This window comes from Macaca nemestrina, chromosome 9 (genome assembly GCF_043159975.1).
Source record: "Macaca nemestrina isolate mMacNem1 chromosome 9, mMacNem.hap1, whole genome shotgun sequence".
NCBI classification, from domain to species: Eukaryota; Metazoa; Chordata; class Mammalia; order Primates; family Cercopithecidae; genus Macaca; species Macaca nemestrina.
The window spans coordinates 78,438,374-78,450,417 of NC_092133.1; the positions used below are offsets into that span (position 1 = coordinate 78,438,374).

At 38.7% G+C, this 12,044-nt stretch overlaps 1 protein-coding gene and 1 pseudogene across 16 annotated transcripts in view; one reads left to right on the forward strand and one right to left on the reverse strand.

Moving 5' to 3' along the window:
* Positions 1 to 12,044, forward strand: part of LOC105469857 (neuregulin 3) — a 1,123,162-nt gene that overhangs the window by 472,583 nt on the left and 638,535 nt on the right. For all 16 annotated transcript variants that reach the window (XM_071069819.1, XM_071069824.1, XM_071069820.1 and 13 more), the window contains one exon: positions 11,231 to 11,360. In XM_071069819.1, the coding sequence (XP_070925920.1) occupies positions 11,231 to 11,360 (130 nt within the window). The remainder of the gene's footprint in view (positions 1 to 11,230; positions 11,361 to 12,044) is intronic.
* LOC105469856 (high mobility group protein B1-like) lies at positions 4,599 to 5,225 on the reverse strand (annotated as a pseudogene).

Below are 12,044 nucleotides of genomic sequence, written 5' to 3' on the forward strand. Positions count from 1 at the left end.
TATAGATATGTTTTTCATCATCCATTTCCAAAAACATTATTACAGATTTGCAGCAACAAGATGCTGTTACCTTGTCATTCTGAAGTTTTGTGTATGCCTATGATGTTGGTATAATCTTCATTGTTATGACCATTATGATACTTAGTCATAGAAAGGATGGATTAAGCATTTATTGTGTGTCAGGCTTTGTAATAAATTATGGTGATACAGAGATTGACTTGGTAGGTCCCTAAGTTCCCATAATCTAGTTTGAGAAGAGGATGGAGAATGAACATGTAAGCAGTGAAACTGCAATTCAGAATGATCATCACAGTATTAGAGATGAATAGGAAGTGTGCCTGGAGTTCTGAATACTTTCAGCCACTTCTAACCTGAGGAGCTAGGGAAGACTTCAGTATGTGCTTACATTTCACATAAACCTAAAACAATTAGAAAATTTTTTTTTAGGCAGAGATATGTAGCTGTGTACAATGTAAAGGGAATAGCACATTTAAGTTCATAGTCTAAAAGTGGCCGTATGTGTTCCAGTACTATTGGAGCTCAAGGAGTGTAAGAGAGATTAGGAAGTGCAGTCCCAGAGAGCCTTCTCTGATGGCTTGTGTGAGGAATTGCTGAATAAGCTAGGAAGTGTTTGTTAATCTTGTGTAATGAAGACCCAATGGAGTTTTAGCCACAAGATGAAGAGAGCTCACATGTGCTCTTGAGGTGGGTGTGTTAACTCTTGAGTAAGTAGTAGAAGCCAGTGTGAGGTACAGGGAGATCAGACAGGAGGCTGTTGCTATGTGTGAGAAACTTTTATCCACTAAAAGTTTCATATAAAGACACATTTGGGAAATAAAGATGTCGTAGAGAATGGAACACCATCCCCACCATGGATAGCATCCAGATTAATGCTGGAAATCAAATTTCAATTAGAAAATTGCTTAGAAAACATGTTGTCAGAGGAAGGAGAGCCATGTAATTCAAGTCTATGATGGCATCTCTTTCAAGTTTCCCAATGCACCTGACTCAGAAGATAGAATCAGTCTGTTAGCTGAGGTCTCTCTGTGCTGGAGAAGCATGAAAAGGGTCCCACGAACATAGACTCAGTTCTCTTTGAAGTTTAAGATCCATCTACAAATGGCCATGTTCTTTTCTTAGCAGAAAGTATTGGGGTTTCTACATACATGCTGCTCACTGCTCATGTGTAAGTATGGTAAAATTCGAGCAAGTGGAAAATGACCCTGCTGTAATCCAGATCATAATATTTCTAAATAAGCACACACAATAGTCAACCAACCTACTTCATGATTTTTTATGGAATGAGGCAGAGACAAGGCCACTGTACACCCATGAAAAAGTATAAGTATGAACTTCTGACCTATGTGAGGTAAGTGTTTGCTCCTTCTCTGTCAATAGCAAGCCCTACTACAGTCTTCCAGCATATTGGATTTTTAGGCCACTCGGTTAGCAATTGTCTTCGCTTCTACGTAGCATTCAATCCTTAATGTACTCCTGCTTTTCTTAGCCTATAGAGTAGTTCAAACTCCCAGGGAGGCTGTTTTGTTAGAAGGAATGAAGTCTCTATGGGTATACTGAAAATCTCATCTACAATAGATAAAAGTCCATAATTTAGGGTTAGTGTGAGCATATTCATTCAATAAGTATTTATTGAATAATTATTGGATAGCAGATGATGAGCTAGTTCTTAGGAATATGTATACCCACATACATGCACACACACACACACACACACAGATATAAAACATGTTTGTATCTTCCAGAAGCATATGGTTTATGGGATAAACAAATGGAAATAATGAAGGTTATTATTTCTAGTAGCAAGTTTGAGAATATCCCATAGGGTGATGCTCATTTTTGTTAGACTTTGATAAATCATCTCAAAGGCTAGGCTTCCCAGACATGTGTGTTATCTGTGGCTCAAGACTATGAGTAGCAGTTATAGCTCTGATTGAAAGAATGAGAGACAAAGAGCAGAAAGAGAGGGGTGTAGTTCTGTGACCTAAATGGTGAAAATTCCCCAGAGAAGAAAGCCTTTACTGGGCAACACTATAGAGAGTTTTGTAGAGAACAGAAATATCCAATGGGAATTTATTTTTTGCTGAGGTTTTCTCTGTCTTATAGTATGTTCTCTGGATGAAATCTGTGGACAACTGTGGGATTGTTGGGGTAAAGGTGGCAACCTGCAGAGTGAAGCATGTGCAAAGGCCTCAGGGGACCTGGGACATTTGAACAATTGTGGCTTATGTATTGAAAGTGGGGGGCAGTTATTACGTATGAGATGAGGAGTGAGAGACACAGAGGGCTTGGGAAGATTTTAGTCTTCATTGTAAGAGCCTAGATAAGCCATGACATGATTTTCTGAACAGCAGTGACTGATTGCTATGGTTTTTTTTTTTTCCCGCATATATTATGGAAACAGATTTTATTGTAAATAATTCATTTTAGGGTGGCTAGCATGTGCACAGACAGGTCTGTAAGTAATATTCCAGGTAAGATGAGATGGAAAGAAGTGGTAGATTCAAAAGATATTTAGGAGTTAAAATCAAGAGTGTTTGGTGATTGCACATGCAGGATCAAGAGAATGGCTACTAGGTTTCTGGCCTGGACAGTGCGATCGGTGGTGTCACATTAACTGAGACTGGGATTGCTAAAGGAAGAGCAGGTTCGTTGAGGAAGAGCAAGAGTTCCATTTTCTATAAGCAAATTCTGAGGTGCTTTTGGGAGGTCCATCAAGAGGGAAGAGATAGGCAGACTGGAATTCAGAGAAACCTGTGAGCTGGATGTGTAAAATCAAGGTTATTGGCATGTAGATAACAGAGAGGATCATCCACGCAGCTGGTTTTCAGAGTTTAGGGTTCATGAGAATGATCTAGAAAGTTTTCTAAAGCAACATCCAGGACCCACCTCCAATGTTTCTGGTGCAGTAGGTCATGGATGGAGTCCATGCTTTACATTTCTAACATACTCACTCAGAGATGGTTCTGATGCTGCTAATTTGAGTACCACCTGGGAATAGCACTCACCTAGAGAATAAATAAATAAAAAAGAAAGAAAGAATGGAAATAAAAATGTGACCTATGGGAAACATTATAACAGAGTCAGTCAAGCTGCATTGGTTTGTGTTCAGAAGCTCCCAGGTAAGAGCCACGAACCTTGGGTCAATGAAGTAAACAAAGTAAGTAAAGACTCAGTCTCTCTATTTGTAATAATAATAACAATAATAATAATAATACAAATAGCACAAATTCATAGTGTTGTTTTAAGGTCAAAAAAGACAGCTAAAAGAAAACACTTAGCATGGTGTTAAGTATATGTTTGGGGTCATTTGAAAGCCAGTCTTTAAGTAATCCAGCATTTAAATATAGATTAGATGATACTGAGTTGGTGAAAGTCAAAGGTCAAGAGGAAAATCAAGACTATATGATAACATAGATTCCAAGGAAAGAAGGGTTTTCACAAAGGCAAGAGTGGTTATGAGTGTCAGTTGCTTTTGAGAATTTCAACAAGATACAGAAAAAAACAACAACAAAACAAACAAACAAACAAAAACCACTATTGGATTTAGAGATAACAGTAACATAAAATAGGCCATTTCAGGAAAGCGATGTGGGGTGCAGCGATAGTGTCTGTGAAGCACATAGCACAGAGCCTAGCATACGCCAAGGGCTCCAGTGACAGTAGATGCTATTATTATTATCATAGTTCAAAGCAGTTTGTAATATGCATGTGTTCGCATGCTGGTTAAAGGAAATATATTCAGTTGAGGATAAACTGTGCAATTCCCAAAGAAATGCATTTCCATTGAACAAGCTATGTCCCATTCAGGTTTAAATAGCTGAAACAGTTTTTAAAAGCAGGATTTCAAACTGCAACGTGGCAGATATGTCATGCAACTTTAACAAGGGCCCTTTCTTCATTTGCTGCAAGAATTAATGGCTCTGGGATACATCAAGAACTGTCAGTTCTCACAGCAGCCCCACGAATCAATTGAACTTTTAAAATCTTTGCCCTATACTCCCCATTTCTCCCATGCCAGCAAAGTGAACAATTGTCTGATCTTTGGCAGCAGGGAGAAAGCTATCTTTGCATCTTGCCAGCTGAGAAATGGTTTGTTTCCCTTTTCAAACACCACTGCATTCTTCTTGCAATTTCCCTTTACCATTAAATATTTTATAACTTAGCCTCATGCCAGTGCGCCTTCCTGGGTGCCTGAGAAATGACAGATTCTACAGAAAATTTTAATATATGGCAGCAGGTTTCATTTACAGTATTCCTACAGAAGAGGCTGCTGGAGTCAACAACCATACTTAAATGGCTTCTGGCTTGTAAAGGTAGTTTGCTAATCCCAAAAGCTTTTAGATTGCATTGCCAGATTCTTACCTTTCCTTAGAGAATCGTCATATTGTGAACTCTATGGGAGAGGAAAAAAAAAAAAAAAAACTGCTTGAGGAATGTGACAGTTTTTTGTTTGTTTGTTTAAAAATAAATCTTACATAGCCTTACATTTTAATTTTTTTTTCTTTAAGAGGAATGAGTTGTGTACATGGGGTTTAAATGCTTTATAGACAGGGAAAAAAAACTGTGCTAGAACCAACTTATTCATCATCATGTTCATCTTCTTTATCTTTATCTTCTTCATCCTCTTCATCTTCCTCATCTTTCTCCTCTTCCTTCTTTTCCTTGCTTTTTTCAGCCTTGACAACTCCCTTTTTTGCTGCATCAGGCTTTCCTTTAGCTCGATATGCAGCAGTATCCCTTTCGTATTTTGCCTTCAGCTTCGCAGCCTTCTTTTCATAAGGCTGCTTGTCACCTGCAGCAGTGTTATTCCACGTCTCTCCCAGGTTCTTTGCAACATCATCAAAGGGCAGGCCAGGATGTTCTCCTTTGGTTTTCGGGCGATACTCAGAGCAGAACAGGAAAAAGCTCGAAGGAGGCCTTTTGGGTACATTGGGATCCTTGAACTTTTCTGTCTCTCCTTTAGGAGGGATATAGGTTTTCATTTCTCTTTCATAACGGGCCTTGTCCGCCTTTGCCATATCTTCAAATTTTCCTTTCTCTTTAGCAGACATGCTCTTCCACCTTTCTGAGCACTTCTTAGAAAACTCTGAGAAGTTGACTGAAGCATCTGGGTGCTGCTTCTTACGCTCCTCCCGACAAGTTTACACAAAAAATGCATATGATGACATTTTACCTCTCGGCTTCTTAGGATCTCCTTTGCCCATGTGTAGTTATTTTTCTGCACTAAGAATTGAGGCCGCTGCACTTCCGCGGACATGAGAAACGAACTCCTGGAACTCAAGGTCAGCCGGGGTTGGGTTCCTGTTGCTGCACGCGTGGCCCGCCCGAAACCGCTACAAAGTAGTGGCGCGTCCGACTGCCCAACTCTAGCGGTCAAAGAGGAAATCTGACATTTTTAAGCCAGGAGTGTGAAGAGTTTATTTAGGATCTCATCGGAGTCTCAATGTTTTTCTGTTTTTGTGTTGTTTTTGTTTTGTTTTGTTTTGTTTTTGTTTGTTTGTTTTTTGTGGCGGGGAGTGGGGGGTGACCTTGCTTTTCCCATCCAAGATTCCTTTTCCTGTGCCAATTCAATCACACATATTCAAGCCCAGCTCCAATGCCAACACTTTAAGAAACCTTCAGAAATAACTATAGCCTGAATTAAGCTCTCCCTTCCTTTGACTATCTCATGCAATTATTATCTGTAATAACCAATTTAGTACTCTTGTTCCTGCAACAAAATATGTGTTTCCACAGTGTGCTGCATGGTGCCGGCAACCCGGAAACCTCCATAAGTAATATTCAGGTTGAACTCAGTACTTCAGGGGGAAACCAGTCATCGTTTTAATTCATTAATAAATTAACTTTAATTGCAAAATCTGCGGGGATTTCTGTCTTCCAACCCAACATTTTCTTCCCTTTTGCCTTTAATGAATTCACCACCACCACCTCTCACTGTGCTTTTAATTACTGTACTGATTATTTACTATGTATGCTACATGATGTGGAAAGGATAGAGAACTTAAAAGCAAAGCACTCCCTGACCTGCCTGGGGATAGAGACCGAAACGTATAAAAACATAAGAAAACACATAAACTACATGTAACAAGTACCAGAGGAGTGATCCAGATAATTGCACAGTTCCTGTGGCCCCAAGTGATGGGGTACTATTTCTAATGTCAGCAGTAGTACTTCCTTAAACTGATCCCTAGACCTTGGTCATGGTGCTTGGAAAACGCTTTCTCAGCACAATCTCTGCTCATCTTAATCCTAACACTCCTTTATTCTTCCTGTCTCTCTTTTCTGGAAAATCCTTTCCAATTGTTTTGCTTTGTCTTCTCCTCCTTTGTCCTCCATGCTGCTGAGCTGATTTTTCCCTCCTTTAATGAAATTCTATGCTCTTTCCCTAAGTTGTTTTGGAGCCCTTCTTATATCCTAACTTAATTCGCTTCCCAGATATTTTTAAAAGAGAGTTTTTGTTCACTATAACACTTTTTTTTTTTTTTTTCTGTTTTGAGACAGGGCCTCACTCAGCCCTGCCTCAAACAGGCTGGGATGCAGTGACGCAATACCAGTTCACTGCAACCTCGACCTCCTGGGCTCAGGTGATCCTCCAACCTCAGCCTTCTGAGTAGCTGGGGTCACAGGCATGTGCCACCATGCTCGACTAATTTATTATTATTATTGCTATTTGTATAGATGGGGTCCCCCTATGTTGTCCTGGCTGGTCACAGACTCCTGGATTCAAGTGATCCTCCTACCTTGGTCCCTATAGTTCTGAGATACAGATGTGAGCCAGAGTGCCCAGCCTATGATACCACTTTTTAATACCAACAAGTAGAAAAAGACTATATATAAAAAGTTGTCCTCTTTTTTTTTTTTTTTTTTTTTTTTAAGACAGAGTTTCCCTCTTGTTGCCCGGGCCGGAGTGCAATGGTGCAATCTCGGTCCACTGCAACCTCCACCTCATGAGTTCAAGTGATTCTCCTGCCTCAGCCTTGAAGGAGCTGGGAATACAGGTGCCTGCCATCATGCCTGGCTAATTTTTTGTATTTTTAGTAGAGACAGGATTTCACCGTGTTGGCCAGGCTGGTCTGGAACTCCTGACCTCAGGTGATCTGCCCACCTTGGCCTCCCAAAGTGCTGGGATTATGAGTGTGAGCCACCACGCCCGGCCAAAGTTTCTATCTATGTAATACTATATAGATAAATACCTATTCTGTGCCTCTCTGTGTCAAGCCTTCCATAAGCCCGTGGATTAAAGATGTGAAGACTTCTCTGCTCCATGGAAGCAAGCTCATGGTCCAGTCATATGGGAGCTTCAGAAGCTGATGACTGTGGAGAGAATGACGTCTGATAGCAGGGCCCACTCTGGAATAAGGGAACATAAAGAAAGCCTTGAAATACAAATTGGAATTCACAGGAACATTAGGCCCCTCTTGTTTACTTACAGGAATCTTCATCCATATAATTGTTTTGAAGGCAATAGCTCTATAACAAATTATTTACCAAATTACATTCCTAGAAACAGAAGTTTGATTAAGTACATGCCAAAATAGTACCATATAGTATATAGCCAGCTTAGTGTATTGGACTGTCTTAAAAGTGGCATAGCTTTAAAAAATATAAACAAGCTTCCGAAAGTATTGAATTTGCTCACAGATGAGAGTTTTATATCTGATTACAGAGATACACCAAGGTTGTTTAGGGTCATAACTTTTATAGTTTGGCATTAGATCTTATCCACGTTCTCATTCTCACAAATGTTCCATGTTCCTTCTTCAGAATAAAACACTCGGCTGGATACATTAGAGCACACTATGCCACCTTAGGGCACAGAAGGACAATAAAGAATTGCACCTTATAGTTTTTTTTTTTTGGCTCATTCTTATTTATGTTGTATTTTATGTGTTTTGTAGTATATCTTATATGTTGAAAATTAAATAGATGTATGAATACATACATGCACTTTAATCAGATGTACCAATGTAGGAGGATATCATCCAAAATTATTAGCATCTCTTTATTAGGCTTTGTTTGGCTGTAAGTAATAGAAAACCTGAATAAGAGTGACTTAGACATAGTATGCTTATTATTCATTCAACAAAAATCTAGGTAGGTGGTCTTAGAGTTAGCACAGCAACCGAGTGATTTTATTAAGGGTCCAGAATTTGCCTATATTTCCATACACATCTTTTGCATGACTTTCAAGAATAAAATTTCACCTGGTGATGAATTACACTTACCCTACCCAATGCCTCTGTGATTTCAGGTAATAATACTATTATTATAAAATGCTTAGGTACATTCTAAGCTTTCAAATGTATTGATAATTGCAGTTATTTACTTAAAGAATGATCATGCCCAATGTTTTATTATTGTTTATTGTCATTTAAAAATTATAATAATGATGTTTTCTTTGAATTCAGTAAAGTCATTGTGAAGGTTAAGCATGAGTATTTTAAATTAATTTGGGGATTCTTTAAGCTGTGGAAATGGAAAGCCTCAGTGCATGTTAAGCCTGATATCTGAGCTTTCCCACCCCAGACTTTTGCAGAGCCATTTACTCGGGTCTCTGATCCTCTGTAATGTGCTGATAGATGATAACATGATGGAGAAATCCGTTGGTAGAATGGGGCGGTAACCACTAGAGACAGCAGTTGTCAGATGGAAATTAATTGATTGTAATTGCTTTGCCATTGTATTGCACTTGAAGTCGGTAGCTTGTTAAAACCACTGATTATAAAATAAGGATCTCACTTTTTATGCTGTAGATTATGTTAATGAAAAGCTGTTCTTAGAAGCATGATCAGTGAATATCAATAAATGGATAATAAGAAATTAAAGGAAAAGTTAACTAACTGATCATGAGTTAATATACTTCAGCAGCCAGAGTAGCAGTCAAATGTGCACGGTTTCATATTGAATTTTTTGCTCAGAGCTCTTGAATTTTAAATATTTCCCATAGAGAGATTGATTCTGTGTGACTGTTTGTCACATACTGTCTTGAATAACAGATCTTTACTATAGAGAATCTCCTGCAAGATGAAAAATGTGTGTGTTTTGCAGAGCCTTTATTTTGTGCCAAAGTATTAACAAGCAGATATTTTGAAGTGGAAAACATAGGTTCCCATTGCAACACCAATAGTGGTTTATTTCAGTGCTCATGGAATATGAGTAACATATGTGTGAGGGTCTGTGTGAATCTGAAGGCCTTGCTTTTGCAATCTTTATCAATATTACAAAACGTATACTAAAATGATAACATAAATGTTAAATTATATTTCACTTTTTGCTGTACAAAATGCATTAACTTTTGTAAAATTGTAATGAGGTTTTTAATTACAGCTTTCATTTCTAGCATTTAATTATTGATGTTAGAGAGATCAGATATTTTGAAGATATTTTTATGAGCACCAATTCTTATCAAGCCTCCATGCTGGCCCTCAAGGACGTTACAGAGGAAAAGAACAGATAAAACAAAGAAAGGATTACTTGCAGTTTTGAATGCAGTGAGGAAAGTGATAAGAGGCACTGGGAGGCACATGATGAGATCATCTAAATTCTGAGGATTTCTGGGTGTCCTCAACAAAGAATGAAGGTCTGGGAAGAAGGAGCAGTGTGACAGTTCTTGGTATTTTGAGAAAATAGAATGATAGTTGAAAATTAAGTTGCATGAAGTTTTAAAATGCAAGAAGAGACCATCAGACAGATAAACATATAGATGGCCCATGCCCTGGTTTGCCCTACTATGGATTTTAAAGTTATTCCCACAGGAGAGCCCCATGAGGATTTTTAGATGTGGGAGAGATAGGGATGAGTTTCCTTTTAAAATGATCACTCACCATCAGTTGTGACGATAATCAGGGAAGAAGCTCATTGTGACCTTCATTTACTTTCTTAGTTCATTTTCTATTGCTTTAACTGAATACCTGAAGCTGGGCAATTTACAAAGAAAATACATTTATTTCTTGCAGTTTTGGAGTCTGGGAAGTCCAAGGTCAAGGGGCTGCATCTGCTGAGGGCATTCTTGCTGGTGAGGACTCTCTGCAAGCCCTGAGGCAGTGCAGGGCATCGCATGGATGGGGGCAAGAGAATGTCAGCTCAGTCCTTCTTTCTCTTCTTAAACAGCCAACAGTTCCATCATGGGGGCCTCACCGTGATGACTTTATCTATTCCTAATTACCTCCCAAAGGCCCCATCTTCAAATATCATCAACATAAAAATTTAAGGATTAAGTTTCCAACACATGGAATTTAGGAGACACATTCAAACAAGGGCGGTTAATAAGCTGGTATAATATCCTGTGCTGTTGAATATTATTATTAATCTAAATATGTGTAAAGGAAATTAAAAGCTTAAGCGCTGAATAATTTTTTCTTCTTTGACTTTTTAAGTATATTTTTTGTTGAATGTTATGGTGGAATTGGTGCTAATAGTTAGTTGCTTAAAGCTCTGTAATTAGAATAATGTCTACGTGTGGTAATAAAGTCTGTATCTTGTAGATAGCACATATTTATGGTTAGTCTCGTATTTGGGATGCAGATATTGATGTATAACTTAATTTGAAAATGTATGTAATTATGACTTTAAAAATGCATGTTTAAGATAATGCTAAAAAATGACAATAATTGGTCCTGTTAAATATTTACCAGAAACATTCTTCATATTTGAGAATCTGGTTCAGAATTTAGAACATTTGCATTTTAATTACATAATAAAAGGAGAAAGTGAAAGAATAATTGGCTTAGCTATTAGCCAATTATAGCTGTAACTAAAAAAAAATCCCCCAAACTGACATTGGATTCCACAGAATAGTCACAATATACATTGATCAGATGTTTAATTATATTTGGCAGCAATAAAGGGAAGGGAACGTTGTTTCAATCCTTCATACAACTTGTTTGTTAAAACTAAAATTAATGAGGGTGGATTTGGGGTGTGTTTGACTCAGGATCGTTGAGCTTTTAGTGTTTATGTGTCCTCAAATGGGGCTTCTCCAGAGTGACTCCAATAGTTAAAATTTAGTGGAGAAATAAGACAATTGAATACAGTGGTTACAGCCAGCTGCCTTTGGTCAGTACCATGGAGGGTTGGAGCTGTCTGTCTAGAGTCCCAGAGGTCAGAGCCCATGAGAAGGCCTCCGTACAGAGATCCAGGACCAGTGACAGGAGTTGTTGGTGTCAGAATGTGCTGCTGACAGCATTTCCCTCTGTGCTTTCCCTGACAGATACGACGACATATTCCACAGAGCGATCCGAGCACTTCAAACCCTGCCGAGACAAGGACCTCGCATACTGTCTCAACGATGGCGAGTGCTTTGTGATCGAAACCCTGACCGGATCCCATAAACACTGTCGGTAAGCCACTGAGGACACTGGTGGAAAGGGCAGGCCCTCTGTAAGGCCTGGGGGTGGAGGGTGCTGGCAGCATCTGTAATGTGTCATGTCCGGGACACACACAGTCCCACTGTTTGAATAGCAGAATTGGGAGTTTTAATTTGGAAAGGGCAAGGCTGCTGTCTCTTTAACAGTTGAAGACAAAACGGAAACAAAGCAGTCACGGTTTATGTTTTACCTGACTAAGCAAACGAAGATGTACCTTTAGATCTGCAAAGTTAATGGAAATAATTATTTACACACTTTAGAAGAGTATATTTATGATGTGGAACTTAGGCATATATCCTAGTACTCAGAAATAATCGGTTCTTGAGAACCTGCTGACTGTGGCAGGAGAAGCAAACTGCTCATCTAAGATCTAGAATCTCCGTGTTTATTTGTGAACAAACCCCAGAGACTTTAACTGTGTCCAGAGAAAACTGCATTTTATTTTGTTTCTGCCCTCCTTTATTAATTTCAATACTTTCTCTTAACACTTCTGATGAAACACTCTCCAGCAAGAAGTTGTAAATGAAATAGCAGTCCTGTTATAGTCTAAGTAGAGAACTACTTGGGGAAAACTCCCAGTAGAGATCAGGAAGGTGTTTAATTGGTTTTTAGAGACATAAGTTATGTAACTGCTAAAAGTAAAAACAAGGGGGGATA